Source organism: Crocodylus siamensis, chromosome 1 (genome assembly GCF_052110815.1).
Source record: "Crocodylus siamensis isolate JL-2025a chromosome 1, ASM5211081v1, whole genome shotgun sequence".
NCBI lineage: Eukaryota > Metazoa > Chordata > Crocodylia > Crocodylidae > Crocodylus > Crocodylus siamensis.
Genome location: NC_143395.1, coordinates 115,775,639 through 115,801,015, shown reverse-complemented (window position 1 = coordinate 115,801,015; position 25,377 = coordinate 115,775,639). Strand labels below are relative to the sequence as shown.

The 25,377-nt window shown below is 40.0% G+C and overlaps 1 protein-coding gene across 5 annotated transcripts in view; it reads right to left on the bottom strand.

Moving 5' to 3' along the window:
- The window catches only part of STXBP5 (syntaxin binding protein 5), a 207,713-nt gene that overhangs the window by 11,879 nt on the left and 170,457 nt on the right, over nt 1-25,377 (bottom strand). For all 5 annotated transcript variants that reach the window (XM_090041024.1, XM_090041030.1, XM_090041038.1 and 2 more), the window contains 5 exons: nt 16,386-16,436; nt 13,824-14,063; nt 12,574-12,943; nt 3,098-3,263; nt 4-115 (listed from right to left, as the gene is read on the bottom strand). In XM_090041024.1, the coding sequence (XP_089897150.1) occupies nt 4-115; nt 3,098-3,263; nt 12,574-12,943; nt 13,824-14,063; nt 16,386-16,436 (939 nt within the window). The remainder of the gene's footprint in view (nt 1-3; nt 116-3,097; nt 3,264-12,573; nt 12,944-13,823; nt 14,064-16,385; nt 16,437-25,377) is intronic.

Genomic DNA, 25,377 nt, shown 5'->3' with positions numbered 1-25,377 from the left:
TACAAAGTTCTTCCCTGTCAAGAGACTGGGCACCGCCTCCAAACAATCCTTTAAAGAACCCCCTGTTTGGTGCTTCTGGAGTTTCTACTGGAGTAAAGAGTTCACCCAACATTTCCTTTGCAAAAAACAAACAAACAGGTTCTATTACTACCAACAACATATGTTCATTTTTTTTTTTTTAAGACACTGACAAATGCACAATGTTCCTGGAGTACACTTTCATTTTATCCAGTGATTTTCAAGGTCTGAATGTCTCAAAGCAACATTCTCTCACTAGGATCTATCATTCTCTCTCTCTACTTGCAGTAGATATACAGAACTACTTTACTTTGGTAACATTTCAGAGAATTAAAGAATGGGATTATACAATTATTCAATGTTATCCAATGTTCTTAATAATTTGAGATTGTAATTAATTACTGCTGCTAAGAAACATTTGTGAATATAGTATTCTCTCAAATAAAAACTTGGGTAATACCTATTCATTCTTGCCAAAACTATATTAAATACTACTCATTACATCTTCATTATATCTTCTCTATATCAAATTTACATCCACTCATGCATGTAGTTGATATTATGCCGCCTTCTCTTTTTAAGAATTACATTACTGTGAAAGTTCAAGACTTTTCCTTAGCCTAATGTACATTAGGGTATGGACAACCAGTTTATTATTGTGGTAGCCCACCTTCATCATATAAATAAGCACTTTTTTTCCCTGATTCACAATATGCAAAGTGGAAGGATTTAAGAATATATTAATAAAAAAAAGTAAGAAACAGTGCCATTCCCTTTGCAATACAGATGTGGCTCTGAAAATCACACGTATATTAGATTACTTAAAAGGTAAATCATATTAGGATGGACAATGATTAGCTATCTAGCTGGTCCATCCATCAGTTTTTAGAATAAAATCCTAGAATATCATTGAGATAACAGCCAAACTCTCATTGACTTCAAGTGTATCACAATTTCACCCCCAGTGTTAGAGTATTGTCACACTGGAATCCAAATGTGTGAGAGCAGCTTGTGTGCGCATAGCCAAGACTGATTTTAAACTAGGTAGTACAGATAATAAACAACAGCGTAGGTAGAGCACTACTGGGGCCAGCATGGGCTGCAAAACCCACCCAAGACCATTGGAAGACTTGGGTAGCTACCCTATGGTGAGCTCTGTGCTGCTAGCTACTTCAAAAATTCACACCTTTAGATTGCACCACAGCACATACTTGGAAAACCCTGCAAAGTATTATCCTTTCAGAAGCACTTTTTAATTTGGTTTTACATTTAATACAGAGGTTCAATAGCAAGGAAAATAACTAGTCCAGAAAATAACTAACAAATGTCCATCACTTCTAAAACATCATGTAATGTAATATCATGTGACAACTATACATTTGTTATGGATGTCAGAAGATTCTGTCCTAGAATTTCTATTTCAAAAGATCGCACCTTCCCAATGCCACTAGAGCAAATGTAAGTGATTCTACCTTTGATCATACATTGCTCTGAGATGTTGATGTCCTAAATCCCCACTCTTTGGTTCCATCCATCAGGTGAACACATTGGGTGAGGTGACAAGTTAGGACAATGCTGGCTGATTTTGAAAGTTTCATCCCACATGTTTACAAGATAATAACTAAAGCTTCTCTCATGAAATAACCTGTGCCTACACATGAAAACACATCCTACTTACTATTTAATGGTCAGGTCCACTTTATCTAATGAATTATTTTGAATTAAGGCAAAGAAAGATACTGAGTAGCCTCAGAATCACACCTGAATGCTTAACTATGTCCAATTCTGCACTGCTGTTGAAGGTGTCATGGTAGTTTTTCCAAAAAAGAAATGATGCCCCAATCCTTTGCTGTAGGAGGAAGGGCCCCCGGGGAAGTCCTGCTGAGGTCAATAGGTCTATACAGGGGCACAGTGATCCACTTGCAAAGAATGAATCACAAGTCAGGGCCTACATTTGCTTCCCCCCCTTTTTTTTTTTTTTGCAGGGAAAGGTTGGGGGGGGGAGGGGTGCTGGCTGCATATTCCTGCTACTAGTATTCAACATGCTATAGGCAAAATTTGTACCTGAACTCCACCCTTGTGCCTTCATGTTTCTGAGCTTTCTGGCAGATAGTGCCATCTAGCGTAATTTAGTTACCCTTCAGAAACTAATGAACGGAAACCATTCTGGGTTACTTTACACAAAGAATGTGGTCAGAATCTTTTATGAGCTCTCATGTCCAATATGCACCTCACACCGGCGCTCAGCATATTCCTTATATCAAGGCTTGCAAAGGGTGCTTTGCAAGGCAACTATCACAATTCCTGCAACTGGGAGAACATGTACCTATATAAGACTGGGTTTCTTAGACTCCCTTTATAGTACTCCCACTCTCCTATACACCACACATCCATGCTGAAGACTCTCACCCTAGGTCTCTGACACTTCTATGATATAATGCTTCAACCCAATAGTTCCCTACACCACTTTGGCTGAATGAACTACTGTCACCCTCATAATTTCTCATGGACCACCAAGATGGTACCATCAACCTTTTAATTGTAAGGACTGGCAGATCTCCTTATAGTTTCTCCCATATGTCCTTGCAGCCTACAAGTTCGATGAGAAGATTCGTTGTGGTCCACACAAAATTCTGTGGTTGATAGTGGTTTATTCAGCCAAAAAGTTTGGGAAGTACTGATAATCAAAATACTTTGAGTGTATTCTCCTTTGACACAGAAGCATGCAGCTTGGATTAGTTCGGTTCTGATTGGAGGCATTTTGAAATACTTATCTACCTAAATTATCAAGGAAGTTTCGTATGGACCAAGGATATGACATTAGCAGGGAAAGCGTGTCCCCTATAAAGAGAAAAGATGCTTCAATACCACTGGAAGGAACCCCCCCCCCCCATCCTAGGCCAATGTTTACCTCTGATTCATCAGCAGGCATGCTGTGCTTTATACTTCCAAGCTCACAAGCACATGATAACTTTTTTAGAAGGGGTCTTAAACTACCATGTAAACATCCATAATGAAAAGCTGAGGCCTCTGGTGGAACCTTACTTCAGTAAAAAGTACAGTCATTTTTACTGTTTACCTGTAGATTTTCACAAGTTTCTTGACTGTAGGTGATTCTCTGGATTTCTGTAGGCGAGACAAGATACAATGCTTGCCCATTGTTGGTGAAGCAGAATGTTCTGGCTATCCGCATATTGGTGAGAGGCAGGTAGTATACATCCAACAATGGCCTTAAACTTGGCAAACTTGAGAAGAGAATTAAAAGTTCATTAAAGTTAAGGAAGACTGAATTTTTAGTTATTAGTATTCAGTTTCTCACTTATATTTATACATTACAATCTTACAATCACAGCCTTTCTGTTTTTATTTTCTGCATACTAACAGATACTTCAAAAGACAAGATTTAAATAGGTGCCACTCAGTGACATAAGACCTCACAGATAGTAAATACAATATGCCATATGCTTCATTCCTTGGGATTAAGACCTAAAATATCCATAATCTACCATATATTTAAAGTGTGGTTGAATAATGAATTTCAAACATAAACTACTACTATGTCATCACCAATAAGCCATAAATTTAAGCAGAATGTTTAAGGGTGGGTAATCTGATTGGGAATTAAGTTTAAAAAGCTCATTTACTCAGAAAAATCATGTGAGATATGGGTATGTTGAAGCTCTTATGCAACACTGTCAATATAGAAGTATATTTTTTCACAAAGTCTACACTGAAAATTACAGCATTTAATCCATCCAAGATTCCTGGTTTTTTCATCAAGAGAAAAAAAAATTCTGAATAAGTAACTAACAGGAATACAGGAAAACAGGCAAATAAAGTATTTTTTTTAAAAGACAACTTAATCACAGAGTGAATCAGTCTTCCTTTTACCTGGATTTTACTGCATTCAAGATGAAATAATCGTAAGGCAAAGCTTTCAAAACAGAATTATAATCTTAACTACGTTTGCATGTGTGGGTCTCTGTGTAAATGAGGAAAAGCTCTTCAGAGTGGGGTAACATATAAACTATGAGTATATCTATACTGTCTTTATGGTGGTCTTGGGACACAGCCCAAAATTAGATAAACTGGAGAAAGAATCCAAGCAATGCTGCTTTGTAAGTGATGTGGGTGCCTTGCATATATCTGAAATATAAAACACTATCTAGAGAACTGCAGACATATTGATCTCAGACAGAGTCCACCTTGATCATCATTTTCATCTTCAAACAAAAACATAGTAATGCAAAATCATTTGAGCATGGCCTTTTAGTTATGGCATCTCCAAGGTAACTGGTATCAAACCAAAACAAATTGTGTAGATTTCCTAATGTCTCAAATTAAATTCAAGTAGAAAAGTAAATTCTTCTGAAGTAGGATGGCATGAGAAAAAGCTGCCTTTACAATATGTTCACTTAAGCAGAATTACAATAATACTTTGGAGACAAGTCTGTTTACTGTACTAAACTACCTTTCTCTTGTAAAACTTGACATAGCATGGATCAGTTAATAAAGTTTGTTGTTCACTCTGTAAGCTCAGCCACAAGGAGAAATACATAGTTATTTAAGAAAGAAATTATCAATCTGTTAAGAGGGACACTTTAATTGGAGTGTGGGGTAGTAGGATCAGAATGTTTCAACCCTTCACCATCATGTTCAGTTAGGGTTTGTGGACATAACTGCTTTGTCTTTGACCAACAAATCATTGACCACCCAGCAGACAAGTAAGGCTAGACAGCATTAATTTTTAACTTGGATCCAAAGAAGCGAAGTTCAAGCAGCTTTTGGGCAAGCCAAGTGAAGGAGCCAGTAGTACTGTACCATAAATCTTTTTTCTTAGGTAATCTTAAGTCTCTCTAGTAGTAAAGGAGGACTTGAGTCACTTGCTTTAACTTCACGACCCTGGAGCAGGAATCAAACAGTCAAAGTGTTTCAGTAGGTTGAATGGAACTAAATATTTTGGTTCCGCCTTCAGTCATGCAAGCTCTTTGTAACAGGCATTAGCTCTCTGCAACAGAACTGAAGACCATATTGACTAGCCACTGTGGAATTACAAGGGACACTGTACTGTAAGATCTTCTGAAATACGTAAGCATTTTTACCATGGAGGCTTGTCCCAACAGAAAGACTTACAGGGTCAACAGGATACCTCTCTTGCTAACTGTCTTATGAACAACCAAATGATGATTCCTACAGAAAAGTGAGATTCACCATTTCCCTGGATCCAGATAATGCTTGTAAAGTTCTATCAGGAAGCAATATAGTCTGTATTCACATTCTTCTTTTCTGTTAAATATAAGGCAACTCAAATATCTTGTAGAGCAGAGCTTCTCTCCACTCCTATACAGCTTGCCTGCACAAGGAAGTACAGTCTGGTACCCCTCTGCTTGTTTATGTGAATTACAGTGGCCTAGATGTCTTTGTTTGAATCAGAATCACTTTGGAGGAGACCAAGTTTCTGAAGTACATTAATGTGTATAAGACCAGATATCTTTAGAACTCACACAGACTAGCACTGGTACTGGAGAGAGGAAATGCCAACCAAAAACTATTTTGATGCATATGTGGTTTCTACTATTAGTACAGGTAGCAATTGGAAATGTATTCTCTAGGGCAGAGGTTCCCAATCATTGGGCCATGGCCCAGTACCAGGCCATGCCATGTTGGCTGCGGGGTCATGGCATGAGCCCCCTGCTCAGAGCCCTGTCTGTCTGCCCAGGCAAGCAGCTTCTGGGGTTATAGCTGACCTTCTGGGGTTAAAGGCAGATGGCAGGGGAGACCTGGGAGGGAGGAAGCCAGTTCTACACACCCTGTCCTGCTCCTGCCAGGCCACGGTAGAAGAAAAGGTTGGGAACCACTGCTCTAGGGAAAATTATTCCTGGTTCAGTGCTAGGTCACTGAGACTAGATATCACTCATAATATAAATAGGTTGCGAAAGTCCCTGCATTAGATGCTTCTTGATTATCAAGGCCCACCCTATACAAGGTCAAACATTCACAGAACTGACCAAGCTTTCAATTGCATAACCTTTTCACATGACCAAAGGTCTTCAATTCCTTCATAATTCCATGAGTTAATCCATATTTGGTTGAGCTCCAGGCATTCTTTTTGACTGTACAGAACAAGATGAAACATAAGGTAGTTTACTATCCAGTGCTGAAATTTAATACCCACAGACAAGTGTCCTAGAATTGCCAACTGAATTAACAAACTGGGAGACACCATCCAGTGCAAATAGGCTACTGTTACTCCCAGGTATTTTATGAATCCAGTAGTGTCAATGCTAGCTCAAAAAAGAATACAACCATGATAATATTCATTCTGTAGAGAGAACCTAAAATACTTCCAAGTTCTTGAGACAATCTCCAAAGTATCCACAGGCCCAGAACTCAACGTTAGTCTTCTTAAATATGACTGCTATTTAGAAATCTAGAATTTCTCTTTGACTACAAATTAATTCAGGTCATTACTGTCTTTAATTGCCCAGAGGCCAGCGGCTTCAGGATACAATAGAATCTCCACCTTCGTGGCACAGGATACTTTGGCTATGAAGCTGGCTTACAGGATATGAAAGCAGGAAAGGGACTGTGATGACAAAGGCAGTGCCAGCAGCTGAGTTCTCATGATCAGTGACTGAAGCCTACTCAGCTTTGTACTGCGACTCTGGCTATGTACTAGATGTGGGAGACTTCATGAGATGTTATACTAAGGAATTTGAAGAGTTCTCTAGGTGAGTGCACTTGGTGATATCTGCAAACTCAGAGTACTCATGTACAGAGCATTCAGCTTCCAAGGATACAACAGATATCTGAAGTTAATGATATAGTTCTGTTGCCTGGTCATCACTTGAAACTGATGAATAAATCTCCTCCTTTTTAAAGGATTGAGGGAGGAAACAACACCCTGAAAGAAAAACACATACCACTCAAAACAACTAGCTCTGGAAGTGAAAAGAGTAAAAATTCTTGAAAAAGCTATTTAAGAAAAGTGTTGAAATTAAAAAGTCAAAATGATGAACAAGAGTAAATACGAAAAGTACCGAAGTGCCAAGCCACACATCAGAAGTTGAAACCATTCAAAAAACCAAGTTTTGAGCTCTCAGAAGCTAGAAAATGGTATCTTTCTGCTATGCTTATATCAGCAGCGATTAAAGAGAGTCAATAAAACAAGCTGAACAATTCAAAACTGGACCTGACCAGAAGACACACTGAACAAAGAGAAATGGAGCACAGTGCTGTTGGAATAACATAGGATAGCAGCTTAAGTGGCTGCTAGAAGGGTTCAGAACCTGAAAAGCGCTCCTTTGCTGATCATGGTAAAGAATGAAGAATTTGGAAGATTTCAAGGACACCTGCTGAGCTTGTGTGATGAGGTGGTTCATACTGTTACTTCTTCCTACTGCCTTTAGGAAGCAAAAACATAGTATGCAAGAGAATGATATTTTTCCTACGTTAATGGAAATTCCTATACAGATGAACTGTTCCACCTGTCAATATGTTTAGTAGCCTGGCCCTTTGATATTTAGATGGTTAAATATGACAATTAAATCAGAAACCTAAAGGAATGAAAGATTTCCATTATCCATTTAAAAATACATTTCTTTTAAAATGAGGTATTTCCTTAAACAAAGGATTCCAAGAACAGTTAAACTGAACAAACTGTTTCACATGGTGCTGAAAGCAGCAACAATATCAGTTCCTCTATACTAAGTCTCCTATCATTTTCAGTACTTGTGAACCTGAAATGACATTAAGGAGATTTTTGAAAAAAAATAAAATCTGTCTTGTGTAGGCGGTGACTAAGGGTACTGATAACTTTTTGGCTCTCTATTCTGTACAGGCAAGCATGAGATTAAAATTCCATTTCTGCTTCCAGTTATTTATTTTATAGATTAGCAAGAAATGAGAACACTGTAATGAAAGCATAAGCAGCCTTGGAGGACAGAGTACAATAAACTTCAGTGACTCCTATGGAGTGGCATTAACAGCCTCATAGGTGAGTAACCTCTAGTTTTTATCTGGAAGCCTTACAGCTGAGATTAATCTCTGAGGTTGCTGAAACAGGGGTGGAGGACAAGTTAGAGGGAAAAATTAGGTGCCCACAGAATTTCATGAAGTTTTCAAAAACCTAGCTTGATGAAACATCAGTAAAGTAGGCAGTACTACACAGAATGAAAATGAGAAATGAAGACAAAATTCAGAGACAGAATAAAAACTTCAATAAAAATAATAGTCACGGGGTAAAGGAAAATTTGACTTATTATAGTTTGCCCACCTCCCTGACTATAGTAACACTGGAATTCTTATATTTTAGTTTCTACCTACCTATACTTGTCCAGTCAGGTACAAAACAACAAGGACCTCAAAAGTCATGATTCACTGTTAATTATTAATGGTTTGTCAACTTTAATATAACGGCAATTTGAAAGTACCTTCTTTCTAACCCAACTACCTGATATTTTTATTTAGAGGAAAGAAAAGGGAAGGTGTGTTATGTGTTGACCTTGGACCAATAGTGGCTGATACCAGATCATAAAAATAGTTTAAAGAAGTTCAGTTCTCTCCTTTACTACCTGAAGCATAAAGAATAAGACAGATGCTTGAAGAACTTTACTCACAGACAAATTTTAACTCTTGCTTACTTCAGAAATATTGTTTGCCTTTTTCAGGACAAAGGAAAATGGTGTAGCTAATACTGGAGTAAAATGTCTAAAATGGGAGAGATATGGAAAAGAGAATTAGACAAACAGAACTCCTTTGTTTGCCTTACCCTTTCCTTCTGCAAGTGCCAGTTTCTCCCCTTCAAACCCCTGTACAGCTAAGCCCTTGCTTTTATCTTCGTCATAACTCATTCCTTCTTTCCCTCCCTATGCTTTCAAACCTCCAGATTTAGCCATCTCTCCTACTCAAAACTTCATTCTCTTGTTCAAAATACTTCCCTTTCTTCCTTCTCTCTCATTTTTCATGGGACTCTATAGTTCATTACTTATAGAACATTTAACTTAAAAATATATTTTACTTAAATCTAAATTAAATAGTCAGAATAGAAGTTACCTGAGGCAGAGACAATGTGATGATTTACAGTATGTCTGTATAGTACTCAGCATAAGCAAGAGATGATCCCTAAAGGGGAAAGCTTTTATTTCTACTCATAACTAGATCCTTGAAGATCAACCAATCAACTCAGAAGCAACACGTGGAAAGAAGAATGGATAAATATCCAGACATCGGATCCATTATTTTAATGGTGAATCTCTTGTGATCACAGGCTAATGGTAGCCTGAAGGCATCCTCCACATCCATAAGGGGAAAATGATCAATATCCAAAGCATTAAATCTCTTCTCTACACATTTCACATGATTCTAATACTGGCTGTGAACTCTTACATCTCTGCAGAAATCCTAGTTCATTTCTTGATGTGTTTTATGATTATAAAAAAATTTTCTACTTCAAGCACTAGGAATGCTTGAGGGAGTAAAACTATATGAAACCATTCAAACACTAATTATCAAAATGAATATTTTAAGAACAAATTTCCTAGAAATTAAAAAAATTCTGAGGGGTGTGTGTATATATACCCCCGCCTCTACCCCCCCCGCTCAGATTTTTTTAAATATAAAATTATAATACATATAATTTCAATTTCTGGGAAATATATATATAAAATGTATATGTGATATATAGATGCATGTATCACACATACAGTGTGTGCATACACACACAAAGACTTCAGCAGCATATACACACACGCACTTCCCCCCCACATTTTTCAAACAGACATAACTAAAAAAAATGGGTATGAATACAAACATTTAAAAAAATAAAAATAGCAACTTCAAAATAATAAGCTATATTGTTTAAACACAAATTATCAGGCAATTAGATAAGGCAGGACACTGATTATGGAGAAGGTATTTCCAAGATACAGTTTTAGAAGTGTCTAGCAGGGAACGCTGATCACGTTCTCTTAGTTCTGAAACCTATGAAATGAGAAAGGATCTAGTGTTGCCAATATGTCCAATTTTATCACTGGCCTCCCTCATTTACATGTATTTCTGACATTTATTGGTGATCCTGCACTAATACAGGCACCTTAGAAATGAAAATCCCCAGAGTCTACTAATCTTTGGAAATTATGGAGTTATAAGAAAATAATTTTTTTTTAACTCATAGACATATGTCCCATAATATTCAGCCACTTCTGTCATTTAAGATTAACAAAACATAAATTACATTCCTGTATACTATTCTGTGGTGGCAAAGACCAGTATGTAGGGCCAGGACTGTTTTGGACTGGTTCTTTAGAGAACATGACTAGGGTAACTATCCATGTGCACACACTTACCTTGTGGTAGATAAAAGCTAAATCACGGTAAACTCACTTGCTTTTTTAATTTCAATGCAATAAGCAGTTACCGTTACAGCAGAGGTCTGCAGCCTATGGCTGTAATGGTAACTGCTTATATGTCGTCACACCAGACAACAAAGCTAACCTATTTAACGACTTCTTTGCTTCCATTTTCCTAAGCAGGGACCAGATCAGCCACCCCCACTGGGATCTCCTCAGGCCCCAAGGGAGGTGCACCCAGGCCATGGGTCAGTGAGGATCTAGTCAGGGAACTTCTGGAGGGACTGGATGTATTTAAATCAGCTGGTCTGGATGATCTCCACCCCAGAGTGATGAGGGAATTAGCTGAGGTCATTGCGGGACCCCTGGCATGGCTGTATGAGCACTCGTGGTGCTCTGGTGTGGTGCCAGAGAACTGGAAGAGGGCCAACGTGGTTCCCATCTTCAAAAAAGGGAGGAAAGAAGACCGGAGAAACTATAGGCCAGTTAGTCTTACCTCAATCCTGGGTAAGCTTTTTGAGAGAATTATTCTGGCACATGTCCACGAGGGGCCAGCAGGGGAGATTATGCTTCAGGGCAACCAACACGGGTTCATTAGAGGCAGGTCCTGTCAGACCAGCCTGGTGGCCTTCTATGACCAGGTCACCAAATCCTTAGATGCAGGGGTAGCAGTGGACATAGTCCTTCTGGACTTTTGGAAGGCCTTCAACACTGTCTGTCACCCCTTTCCCGTTAAAAAACTGAGGGACTGTGGTGTCGACACCTACACAGTCAAATGGGTTGCCAACTGGCTGGAGGGCTGCACCCAGAGAGTGGTGGTGGATGGGTCATTTTCGACTTGGAGGGATGTGGGCAGTGGGGTTCTGCAGGGCTCAGTCCTCAGGCCCACACTGTTCAACATCTTCATCAGCGACTTGGACGAGGGGGTAGAAAGCACCCTGTTCAAATTTGCTGATGACACTAAGATGTGGGGGGATGTGGGCACACTAGAAGGGAGGAATAGGCTACAATCGAACCTAGACAGTTTACAGGGGTGGGCGGACGAGACTAGGATGGCATTCAACACTGACAAGTGCAAGGTGCTGCACCTGGGGAGGAAGAACCAGCACCAGACCTACAGGCTGGAGAACTCCCTTCTCATCAGTGCAGAAGCAGAAAAGGATCTTGTAGTCATCATTGATGTCAAAATGAACATGGACTGACAGTGTGGGGATGCAGTTAGGAAGGCCAACCGCACCTTGTCATGTATCCAGATACATCTCAAGCAGGTCCAAGGAGGTGATCCTCCCCCTCTATGCGACACTGGTCAGGCCGCAGCTGGAGTACCATGTCCAGTTCTGGGCACTGCACTTCAGGAGGGATGTGGACAACATGGAGAGGGTCCAGAGGAGGGCCACTCACATGATCAGGGGCAGCAGGGCAGGCCCTATGAGGACAGGCTATGGGACCTGAACCTGTTCAGCCTCCACAAGAGAAGGCTGAGGGGGGATCTAATGGCCTGTTACAAACAAGCCAGAGGGGATCAGCAGGCACTGGGGGAGTCCCTGTTCCCCGAGCGCTACCAGGAGTGACTAGAAATAATGGTCACAAGCTGGCAGAGGGTAAATTCAGATTAGACATCAGGAGGCGCCACTTCACTGTCAGGGTGGCTAGGATCTGGAACCAACTTCCAAGCGAAGTGGTGCTGGCTCCTACCCTGGGGGTCTTTAAGACGAGGCTAGACAATCACCTTGCTGGGGACGTTTGACTCCGGTACTCTTTCCTGCCAGGGCGGATTTGATCTGCTCAGGTCCCTTCCGACCCTGCCAACTATGAACTATGAAACTTTGCCAAAGTTGCCAATTTGGCTAAAATATTTTATGCCACGGTTGTCTGTCCCATGTGATTCTTCCTGAAAAAAATATGCTTACAGGCAAAATAACTCAGTTATTTCTGAGATGAAGGCCTGGTTAAAATACATTGCTTTGATCAGTTAAAAAAATATTCAGGCAGCATGTTTTGAGAGATTCTGGCTCCCATGCAGTGGGCTAGGAACTTGAAATTTGGCAGTAACATCACCTTTCTGTCAGGAATATGGCTGGACTAATTTATACGCTTAATACCATATTGTTCAATTAATGTTCATATTCTGTTTTGTTTTGTGGATGTACTAAGAATGTGTTGAGTTGCAGGAAAATAAAATATTAAGTAATTAAATGGGTCTTACCTAAAGGTCATAATATGTCCATTGGCACAGAAACACGCAAGGCAGATACTATTACTCAATGACACTATATCTCCACGAAGAACAAAAGAAGTCTCTGTTATATTTTGTTTATAAACACAGTTCTGTGATGGCAGTGAGATAACTTTTGCTTGCTTTTCAGAACATATCACTGCATATTGGTTTTCACTGATTTCCTGAGAGGAAGAGGGGGACACAGAGACAGGCCGCCGTTTTTTCACTTTATCCTTCTCTTCTTTATCTTCAGAAACGTTGTATTCTCTCCAGGGCTCATATGCTGGTGGAACTAAAGATCCTGTGGTGTCCAGAAAAGCCATTCTCAGGACTGCTCCTTTTAGCCTCAGTATGGTTCCTAGAATTTAAAAGTTGAATAGTTACTGTAGGCAGGGGGCGTCAATCGGCAGTATGTGGCAGAGAAGCCGCTGGCACTTCTGGTTTTGCTCGTTGACTGTCCACTGGGAGACCCCCCGCCTCCCCCAACTCACTGGGGGACTACCTGCTTGTCGACCACCTGCCAGAGGTACACCAACCAAAAAAGGCTGAAAAACCCTGATTTAAAAGCAATTCTCTTAAACTACCTTTCAAACTACCTCCTAATTTTATTGAGAGGGACACATAAGAGAACCAAACAAAAACTTCTATTTCCTCTACAACAGAACTCAGACTGGCCATGGTATCTGAACCACGGGTACCTTCAAAGGGCAGAAAACCTGGCAGTAGGGAGCAGTAGAACCTCTGCATAGCTGGCTCCAGCCTCACCTGAGCTATTGCCCACACAGTGAGATCAGGGCTAGGTCTGCCCCCTGCCCATCCAGATCAGGCTTGGTTGCTCACTCCCATCACACACGCATCTGAATCGGGGCTGCTCCGTTCCATTCCTGCATACATCCAGATTGGGGCTGGGCTGCTGCCCCCCAGGACCTGTGCTTCTGGATTGAGGCCATTCCTCTCCTCCGCCTCGCTTCCCCCCCGCCCCATGCAGCACAGCCAGATTGGAGCCTTGTCCAGATTGTCCAGATCAGGACCCTGGCAGACTACTTTTTCTAAATAGGCATGCATTGGCTATTAAACTGTAGCTAGTAGCTCTTCTAACATGATTGTAGTAACAATGTTCACCCTGATATACAAGATGAAGCCATAATTGAAAGAAACCAAAACTACAATAAAAATCATTAAAGAGTAATGATGTAACATGCCATCTGTGGTAGTCAGTCCATTTGTCTTGTACTTACCACTGGGAGAAACAATTACTGGCTGAGTAAGTCTTTGCTCTCCTCCTGGGGGTAGGTTCAGTGCAATGACTAATACTGTACCCAGGGTAGTCCCAACCCATAAACATGGAGAAGGTGACGTATCAGATTTGCGTGTAAAAGTTTCACAAAAATGAAGAGCTGAAATTGCTTCTCGGGTTTCTTTATCAATACTAGTTACACTGGAACTCCGGGATCTACTGAAGGAGTTGTCTTTGACGTCTGAAATGGAAAAATATTAAAACAATCTACAGTCAGAACTTCTTTCGGTTGTACTCTATAAAGACAGGTTTTCAAAATTAAATATGTATTAATTTACACTCCAATGATTTTTCCCGATTTTATCTCATTACATTTTCTCATGGCCTCTGACATCACTTCCAGCCCCCGCATCTTCTTTAGTCTAATTACAACAATTATTCCTTTCACTGCAGAGTGCACTACTGTACAACTACCCTGGAATATCACTGCATAAATTCATGCATTAATTTGGACATAGGACAATAGTTAGTCTTTTATCAAACAATAGGAACCCTTTTAAGAAAAAATTAGACATGAGAGCAGTATGGTGCCCTACTTTGATCCAAGACTCCCAGATGATTACAGTCCTAGTTGACGGATCAGTTAAAAAACCATGGGCAACAGGATAGAATATGGGCATGCCTCCTGTGAGCTGAAGCGCTAGGGAAAGCCATCATGAGAACACTCCACACTCACAAACACACATCCATGGAGAAGCTTTGTCACAATGACTCAAAATAACTGGACTTTTTTTTTAAGTCACTCAATCAAGTTACACTGCAACTCTTTAATAGGACATCATCATGAAAATTTAGCCTATATCCATATCTTAATATAGTTATCAGTAATAAATGGTGCTGTACCAGACAAGTCACAAAGTTTTAGATTTCCTTCTATAATCATTTTTTCAATCTGTGCCTCCTAATACTTATTAGAAAAATATATCCAAGTTTGTTAATAAATAGTATAAATTACACTACAATTTTGTTTTAGCCTAGGTTATGCCATTTTCAAGCCCTTGTGGGCCCATAGAAGGAACTGGCAACTCTATATGCTAGCTAGGTTGAGGATTAAAACAGATTTTACAGATGTGATTTCCTTTCAGGCCCCTACTGTATAAATATCTACATTTCTACATGATTTCACATATGTGAAAATAAGCCCTTCATTATGTAAAAGGCTGTTATAAAGAGGGTGGTGATCGACTGCTTTCCATGGTCACTGTTGGAAAGACAAAAATGAATTAGTATAGTTTGCAGAAAAGTTGATTTAGAATGGATATTAGGAAAAACTTCCCAACTGAAAGAGTAGTGAAACATTGAAACCAACTGTTGAGGGATGGTTCAAATTCTTCACTGGAGGTTTAAAGAATAAAATTAGACAAAATATCAATGGGGGATGGTCAAGATTCACTTAATCCTGCCACAGTTTAGTGTGGTGGTTCTCAATCCATTTAGATTCAAGGCCCCACTTTGTTGGTTAGACTCAAGGCACCTCTCAGAAAATGCCAGTTCTTAGCTTTCACTCAGTTTTTGAACATGGAAAAATAATAGAGCAACTTGTCTGTTGTAAAGAACTCAGAATGACCACAGTGTTTTTGAGACTACAGATCTGTTTTAGAAATCTTGGGTTATCTTGTAAATTAGGTTGTATTTTGCATATTTAATGCAGTAATATTGCATGGCACACTGCAGCACACCTTAAAAGGATCTTATGACACCCCAATTGAGAAATACTGGTGTAGATTAATCCTGAAGTCCTTTCTAGTTCTATATTTTCGTTGTTAAACCAAGCTGTAATTTAATGCATTCAAAATACATTTATTTTTTGCTGCTTGAACAATGCAAAATAAAAATCAACAGATTCTTACAGTTAACGTAAAGACTTCTATAACCAGAGTGATTACTATGAAAAAATGCCTGTATGCTGCAAGAAAAATGAGTTATTTTCTTATAGACTTGTTCCCTCATCCTGTACATGGCTTGACTTTGCTTTACACAGTTAGTAGTCCTAATTAACTCAATGTATGTAAAACTATGTCCAACTTTATCTGCTTTTAAGATAAAAGTTCCAGTTCCAGACACCTTCTTGTCTTGCCTCATTTTCTAAGATTTTTATTGTAAGTTTCTTAATAGTTGCATCATTTTTTTGGTAATATTTGGTAATGTTTATGATCTAGCATCACTGATACAAGGTTTACAGAAGCCCTATTAAAACTGTGACAAAAATTCTGCATTCTTACCTTATAACACCAGTTTACCTGTTAGGAAAATGAATTAGCCCCAAAGAAGAGGGCAAGTAAAATTCTGCACAGGTAACTTGCATCACAGGAGTATGGTTTTAGAAGAACATAAAGGATTATATCATTTTTTTTTTTTTTTTTTTTTTTTACAAACAGAATTTAAAAGTTCAGTGATGCACCTGTGGGTCAAGCTCTTCCTGAAATTTAGAACTCACTATAAGACTCTTTACTGACACTAAATGTACAGCTGCAATAAGTCTGCCCCTATTTTTATAACTTACCTAAATCAGGCTTCAACTCAGTCGGCAAACTTAGCTTTCTGGACATCTTTGCTGGAAAAAAAAAAAAAGGAATTATTTGCTAGCCTTTATTAACAGAGGTTTATTTTTGTTCTCCCCTCCCACAGCATTTAACATATCAGTATTTATTGCATTCAATTTCAGTTTTATGTAGTTATTCAAATGCTGTCTGTATTTCTTAGGATTTCCATTAGAGTTGATCTTCATTCAAAGTCCCCACATCCAAGACTTCAACATTTTGGAGGAAGGAAAGGACTGAATTCCTAAGTTAAACTTTGCTACTTGTGCCAACCTAACTTTCTCATCTAAAACTACACTAAACTTGATGCATTTACTAAGCCACAAATTCAATATTAAATGTCAGGTGGGAGGAAAGAATATAAAGTTCCTGGCAACTAAAACAGTTTTCATGAAGCATGGTGCAGACAAATGGTACTAGAATTTCTGCTCTTCCTTGACTTGATCGCAGCCGATGCATTTACATTATAAAAGGAAGGAGATAAAAGTTATAGTTATAGTACCCTAATATTTAAATATACCTCCTCCCCCCAAGTACAAAGTATGCTATCTTAAATTCCCTGAAATGTCAACCGTATCCTTATGGAAAACACAGACACTATAAGAAATGTATTCATGAAAGAAACATTAGTTATGAAACTGACTGCATATGAATATATACAACATTTTCTTAAGTAAAAAATGGTAAAATCTTGATAGTTTTATTACAGGGAAGACCACTGTGCAATTCTGTAAAAAATATGCCATGTATTGTATTTATTAATTTCAAACATTTCAGTACATTATAATAGATGCAGTTTATTGTAGACCATTTAAGACATTTGATGCTCTTGAATTCTATCAGACAGAAGTGAAATAAGTATTTCCCCCTTATGGAAAAAGAATTCCAAGTGATCAGTACTATAGTTCAACACATTACATTTTATTACCTAAAAAAGTCCTAGAAGGAGAGAGAGAGAGAGAGAGAGAGAAATTCACTGAACTGCTTGTCTCCCCAGACAAGTTTTTCCCAGCAAAGATTTACATGAATTAAGGGTTGTCTGCAATTAAATGCCATTGCAAAAGTGACTGAGTTGCTAAAACTAAGTTAAAAAAAAAAAGTTTATAGGTTTCTGTTAAACGGCATGTTTTTCCAATAGAAGCACAGCAATCATTTAATATCATCATTCTACTACGGTGTACTTTGTTCAAGATAAGTCAGTCTTTGTAAAAAGTTTTTTAGGATATTAAAAATCCAAACCTACTTTTTTTTAAAATAAAACAAGTCACATTATAATTGGGACAGTGTGATTGACTGAATTTAACAGCAGAAGTTACAATGAATGCTATATTATAAATATAAATGGGAACAAAATACAAAATTAAGATGCCAGTAAAAACATAGACCCATCCAAATCCTCAGTCATTCACATGCTGTCTTCATATGTACTGTAATTAAGTAAGCATGCACTAACCAGTTACATTAAAGACTGTAAAACTATAAGCACAAATACCACAAGGACTTGCAATTCCATATATGTTATATAATACGTCTCTCTTAACAAAGAGGTACTTTCCAAGGTATAATGAGAAATTCTGGCATCTGGACAATGGGTGGTGCAGAGCACTAGAGAGTGTAAGAGGGAAGGGGCTAAGCCAGAGCCTAACCTCCTCACACACCAGCTGCTGCTGTGGTGTGGGCACCTCGAACACAAGCTGCTGCTGTTGCTGCAACTAGGATTCCCCATTCCAGTGTAGACATCTTAATTGGCATATAGAGTTGGTACCCTGCTTGCCCACATCCCTAGTTACATTAATGGTATCTTTCTGGATAAGCTAACTGTTAACATCACCAAAACCAAGAACAAGAAAGCTAAGACATTAAAAACATTCTGTTAAGGACTTACAAAGCTATAGTATCACTTTAATACTCCTCAGAACTATCAGTGAGGAAGTGTAGTTAAATTCATCACTATCATGGCATAATACCATATTTTCTCACATACCAGGTGCCCCCAAATAAGACGTGAACCTTGTAGGTGAAGGCAGAATGAAGATTCTCCACCCCCACCCCCAGAGTCATGGATGAATTCTGGCCTCCTGGAACAGAATTAAATTGGTCACCCCTTCCTGCTCAGCTAAAAGCTGCCAATTCAGCAGCAGCAGTGACTGGGTTAAATCTATAGTTTTTGGCTGAGCAGCAGATGCTGCCCCTTCTCCATGAAGCTGGAGAAGCCTGCCCTCCTTCATTTCAGCATCCCCATGCTTCCATTTGGGTGTGGAAATCGGTTTCCTCACTTAGAGCATGCACCTGAATTTGTGAGTCTAACTTCTAGAAAAAAGGTGTATGAGAGTAAATATGGTATTCATTAAAGAAAAAAATAATTAAACAAACCTATTTAAAAAGCAGCAAACTACAACACTCAATTTATAAAGGTTCCTTACTAGTCCAATTAACAATTGCATTTTAGTTTCAGTTATTTCTTTCCTGATTAGAGGAAAGATTTTATTATAACTTTGGCACAGGATTGTGACTGATTACATGTGGGTATTAATCCAAGCTTCATGAGTAGATTTTGGGGTAAATTATTTCCTCACTCAGTTTCAATAAAGTCATTTACTCAATCTCAATACTTTCATAACTAAAGGATACTAAAAATGAATTTATAATTGAGAGGTACTTCTGTGTTTCCACCCAGGGCTATCCAACTTATTGTTCATGGGAGATTAAACTGCAGCACGCAAGCTGCACTCACCACTGTTCTAGCTGTTGCCACTGGGATCTCCAGCCTCCCCCCCACCCTCTCCACCTTCCTACCACCATCCATGGGGATGATGGGGAACAGCCTGCAGTAAAGGGCAAGGTGGGGGCAAGCACTGGTGGCATTGCAGGGGTTCCACAACTCATGTAGTGGTTGCTCAGAAAATGGACAGCCCTGTTTCAGACTATAAAAAGGATGGAAACTGTTTGGCTGCCCTTTGCTAGAAAGAGCTAACCTGTTTTCAAACTTGTCTTCATGTCAATTTAGCTGAAATAATATAAAGTTATCCAGCCAAGAAAAATGAACAGTATTCCAGTATAAGGTCTTAATTATCACTACAGTGATTCTAGTAAATTTGGGGAGTACAGTTAATATTTCCCCTTCCACCCAGTTTTTTGTCTACAGACCATAAATATAAGTTCTGTGAGGCAATGGTTTATGTTTGTTGTGAAATAAGTCTGTTAAATAGCTTTTGGAGATATCAATTGTAGGTTCATAACCATAATCTTATTTCTTGGGCTCCCTGTGTGATCTGGTAATTAGCATCTTAGCTTTTATACCTTAAAAAGAAAATTCACATTAAGCAAGCAAAATTATTTACATAAGTTTCAGTTTTTCACAACTTTTAGTCTGCATAAAATTGCTCCTTCTCTTGTCAAATTTATTTTCAATACTCCAAAGATGTGAAAGCCTGTCAATTCTAGGCATCTGAATTCTGAAACACAGTGGAAGATACAATTCACAGACGAAATGGAGTACATAAGTTAGACTTGGATATTAATATTCATATCCTTCTTTAAGAAAAAACATACACTAAAATTTGGCTAGATTTCTGGCCAATGCGTCATAAAAATAAAAGTTTTAAGACAACTCTGCTGGACATAAAAGGAAAAACACTTGCTGGTTCGCAAACACTAAACTGAAGTTTAGTTTTTGTTATTATTATTACTGCAAGACGATAAAACATTAAAGTTAAAAGAACTACTACAGGCATCACAACTGATGCACAAGTCGTAGGTGATTTTCAAAAATAATTTCAAAATTCTGTACAAAACATTTCATCAATAAAGCGATTAATGTTGGAGCAAGAAAAGTTGTTTAAAAGTATTACTTTTTAAACAGAACTAGTGCCATCTTGTGCATAGATAGAAAAATACATCAACATTTTAGTTCAGGAGAAAACAGCAATATTATCTTATTTTTCACTAGCTGTTACAGTTTTAACTTAGATCTCTCACTCTTCTGCCATTAGTATTTATTCAGCCAAATAGAAAACAAGGATGTCACTAACTCCCACTCACATACGTTTTATACAGTATGAGAAGTACTAGATCTGTTGAGCCATCTACAATGATCCATCACAGGGGTGGGTAAACCCTGGCATGCATGCAAAGCCATTTCGCTCAGCATGCCACAACTGGCCCCAGCTGCTTGCAGCAGCTGGCCTGAAGGTTGGAAGCCCTGCTGTGAGCAGCCTGGACTCTGTGACTGGCAGCAGCTAAGAGGCTCCGTTGTAGCAGCAGCAAAAGCACCTCTGAGCGGATGGCAGAGGAAGGTCTAGGGGTGAGCAACCCCAGTCCCTCCCCTACTGTCAACTCAAAGGTGTACATGCAGCTACCATGGACTTGGTGCCAGAGCTCCAGAGCCCAGTGCAGCTGTTTGCATCCTGCCTGCCGCCTGCTGCAGCTGTCCAGAGCCTGGGCTGGTTGTGGCAGGCAGCCAGGAGGCTTCAAACAGCTGCACTGGGCACTGGAGCCCTGGTCTGGCTCTGTGACAGTGGCAACTACACATGTGCCTTGGGGCATAGGCCAGGGAAAGGGCTGTGACAATGCAACCCCAGCTCCTCCCCCTGCTGTCCAGCAATTGAGTCCCTTGAGGCTCCCCAACTGTCTGTCGCTGGCATACCAAGTTGAGACGTGGGTCAGGGTTGGGGTGGCTTTGACACTCCAGCCAAAAATGCTGCTGACCCCTGATCTTTAACAGGGATAGGCAACTTTTCTGGCTGTGTGCTGGAAGGACCCACCTGGGGACAGAGGCAGGTAAGGCCCCACAGTTGCCAAATGCCAACAAAGCCCCAGGTCAGTACGCTGGATCTACGTCTCAGAGATGGTCAGTTTCTCCTTGGAGAGTTGCTGCTATAATATTGATCAATCTTAACTTTTGTCTCCCTTTTAAACAAGGTACAAATAAACCTTCATTTAAAAAACCTTCAGGAGCACTCCTTACTTTTATTATTTTAAAGGAGAAGTTATTAAATTTGGAAACTTAGTTTGCTTCTTATAAGTTTTCAGTATTTAAAAAAAAAAAAAAAAAAAAAAAAAAATCAAAGAGTTCTTTTTTGCCAAGTTTACCTGGTATATTGAAAAATGTGTGGAACTGACAACTTGGTTTCTCAAATATTCTAAAAATAGGTGTTGAAAATAACTAAAAGACTCAACATCATACTAAAAGCAAGGAGAACAGAACACTAAGCATCAAGAAAGTTTTTCTAAGAGTGACACTTGTTAGCGAAGCTAGTTTTTAGTAAAATGGTGATGTACATTAAGACTGTGCAAAATTTTGCTGAGTGTTTCATTTCAAAGCTATTTTGATGCATTTTGAACTCAAAATAGAGAAATCGAAATAAAACAAAAAGCATTGAAACAGCTTTGAAATGAAATGAGGGCACTCGAAACTTCTCGAAAGTTTTGAAACATTGTGAGTCGCGAAGCAGCCCAGTGGTGGGAGGCAGGGGAGAGCTAGGGCTGTGCTCCGAGTCTCTCCACAGCCCCATGTGGCTCAGCCTAGCGGGGAGCACAGCCCTGGCTGGCTATCCCCAACTTCCACCGCCAGGCTGCACTCTGATCAGCTCCACCAAGCCTCACGGAGCTCAGCCCAGTGGTGGGAGACGGAGCATAGCCCTCTGCCATCCAGCACCTCCCACCACTGGGCTGAGCCCCATGGGTCTGTGGAGCTGCTCAGAGCTCAGCCCAGTGGTGGGAGGTGGAGCGCAGCCCCGGCTCCGCCCACCTCCCGCCAGTAGGGTGAGTTCCATGGGGCTGTGGAGCTGCTTGGAGCGCAACCTGGCGGTGGGAGGCAGGCAGAGCCGGCGCTGCATGCCACCTCCCAACACTGGGCCAAGCTTAATAGAGCCCGGTGCTGGACATGGGCTGCACCTAGTGCCGGTCCCACGTGGCAGCAGCAGCCTCCTGTCATCTGGTGAAGATCCGGGGGCCCACAACCCAGAGGGAGTCTGGCATAGCCCCGCAGCCCTCCCAGGGGTGCAAGCCCCCAGATCTGCGTTGGATTATGGGAGGCTGCTGCTGCCAGCAAATTTTGCTTTGAAAACACTGAAGTGCAGTTTTCAAGAAACCTGTGCACCTATCTCCTTGAAACTCGGCAGGCTTCATGCCCACAGAAGTGGCTACCATCTCTACAATTTGCATCTGAATTAGGCAACAAATGACAACATTTTAGGCATTTTCATGATTCCCCATTACAGCCTATGGGCAAAACATCGAAACAGTGAAACAGCTTCGGCAAACAAAATGGGACAGTGCTTCAAAATTAAACGAAAAAACAAAACACCGTCCCTTTGAAATGGTGAAATGGGCATTGAAATGAAACAATGGTGTTTCACACAGCCCTACTGTACGTACAAATGCATACATTTAGATTCGGTTAAAATCACCAGCACTGTAAAATGTATTAACAGTAGTGTCACTTGCAAATCCAAAGAAGCGATTCTGCTGCTCTATTCTGCACTGCGGAGGCCTCACCTGGAGTACTGTTTCCAGTTTTGAGCCTAAGTCAAGAACAGTCTGGAAAAATTAGAGTCGAGTGGAGAGCAACAGATATGATTAGAGGCCTGAAAAATGTGACTTAGGAGGAAAGATGGAAAGAATTAGGAACATTTAGTTTGGAGAAGAGAAGACTGAGGAGGGATTTTGATAAGTCTTCTAATAACTGAAAGATGATTATAAAAAGGATAGAGATAAGACTTCTCTGAGGCTGTAGGAGACAGAATTATGAGTAATGGCCTCTAACTGCAGCAAAGAAAACTTAAGGTTGGTGATAGGAAGAACTCTATCGCTAGGGACAGACATTACACACACTGGTTTAAGTGATCAGACACTTGTTTAAACCTGTAACAGAACAGATGTTCAGTGCACATAAACCAGTTTCAAAATGGCTGAAACTGGTTTGGGATCAACCTGGTTGAATGTAGCATCAGACTTAACTGATTTGGGTAAAACTGGTCCATACAATGTTTGTCCCAGACCCCTTGCTGGCTTAAGATAAATCAGATTCCCCCAGCATCCCAGCGTGCTCTTTGGGCCGAGTGGGGCTCTCTGCTCCACAGCAGGGCTGGCCCCTCCTCTCTGCTCCCTGGCTGGAGCTCAGCAGAGACTGAAGGCAACTGCCTGGCTTCCCCCTACTAAGCAGGGATTGCCCTGCCCCCTCTGCATACAGACACACAGCATTAGCTAGCAGACCACGTGCTGGCTATGGTCCATGCTGTGGCAGACAGGACAAAGGCAGAATCAACAGGTAGCTGGTAATGTCCTGCTGTTGTTTTCTTAATGGGGTAATAAACACTGAGTTAGGGGTGATAAACACTGTGTTATCAATTCTTTGCTGGGCTGGTCAGAAGTGGGGAACCCTTCCCTAACCAGAGTGTCCTGCTGGGGCCTGGCCACACCCCCATTTGCTCAGCACTCTGGAAGGAAAGGGAGGGCTTCTCTGGTGCTCCCTGGCTTCTAGCCTGAGCCACTGCAAGCATGTGCCTGCTTTTCTGGGATGTCTTTCCAATTACCAACTGATTTAGCCTAGCCAGGTTAGACTAACCTGTGAAGACTGAACCAATTCAAGCTCAGGCTTTTTGAATGTCTGTCCCTAGCCTGACAGCAGTTAGGCCCTTGGAACAGGCTACCTCAAGAAATTATGGAATCTGCATCCCTGGACATTTTCAAGGGCATATTAGGCAGACAGTTGACTGGGATGGTTTAGGCAGGGCTGATCCTACCTTAAGTGGAGACTGAGCTAGATGACCTCATGAAGTCCTTTCTGGCCCTATTTTCTTATGGTCCTACTATGATGCGATCTTTGGTCACAGAAGACTGTAATTCTAGGTACAGAAGTATAATCCAGAGAGAAGCCTGCTTGTTTCGTTTCCTTAATTTGAAAGTTTATTATTATTAAGGGCATACACAGATTTAACAATTGTACTGATATCAAAAGATATCAACAAAAGCAGTTAAAATGGACTGTTAAATCCGCATGATTCCGTGTATGTGTAGCCTCTCTAACTTTAACACTGCTTCATTCAGGATCAAAATTAGATTAAATTTAGCTCACCTATATTGCTACACAATCACACAGACCTAATAGTAAGATTTTAACAGATGCTGCGCACTTCTGAGCAGCAGCTCCCTACCTTTTTAAAAGTGGCTACAGTGTAGATTTGTCCATACCCTAAATCATCTTAGATTTTTCTGTAACAGCTGGATTACAGAACACTTCTTTAAAAATAATTATATTCTGGTTAAAGTTCAATCTGAGAGATTAAAAAGTCTAATTTTATTTTCCTATTGTAATTTCAACTACATTTGGCGCACACTTCTAACTCTGCCCTGCACTGTTGTGGACTGATGATATACGGTATCAAATACTTGCTATCCTGCACCACAGAATTTTTCCCAACCAACATGCTCAGATTTTTTCCTGTAGCAGTTTGCAGAAGTAGTTAGTAAGTCATGTAAATATTCTGATCTCCATTTAACACACATACAGTTATAAATGAACAACTTTTATGATTACTCCAAAGTTACTCTCTCAAGTAATTCAAATGAAAGGTTGACTATAACTGACCTAAAGAAAACAAAGAAATTAGCTAAAACCGTAACTGCTGAAGGGCTTTAGTATCATGAATTCAACATCTCTGATCATATCTAAATAAGAAAGGATACAAAATCCTGTGGGATTTCAAACTAAAACCGAAACAAAGACTGATAAACATGGGATAGCGGTGACATGTCACTGAACATGATGACAATTAATAGCCTCCTGTGAAATAGCTGTATAAGCCAAAAAATAGTACTGTTAGTACTTTCAACCTTACACGGTACTCAAGAACAGTCTCTCTCCGAGGGTGTGGACAGACAATACTCTAGCACCATTTTAAAAGGGAAAAGGGGAGTGTCTATCAGCTGGTATGCTGTAACTGTTATTTGTGA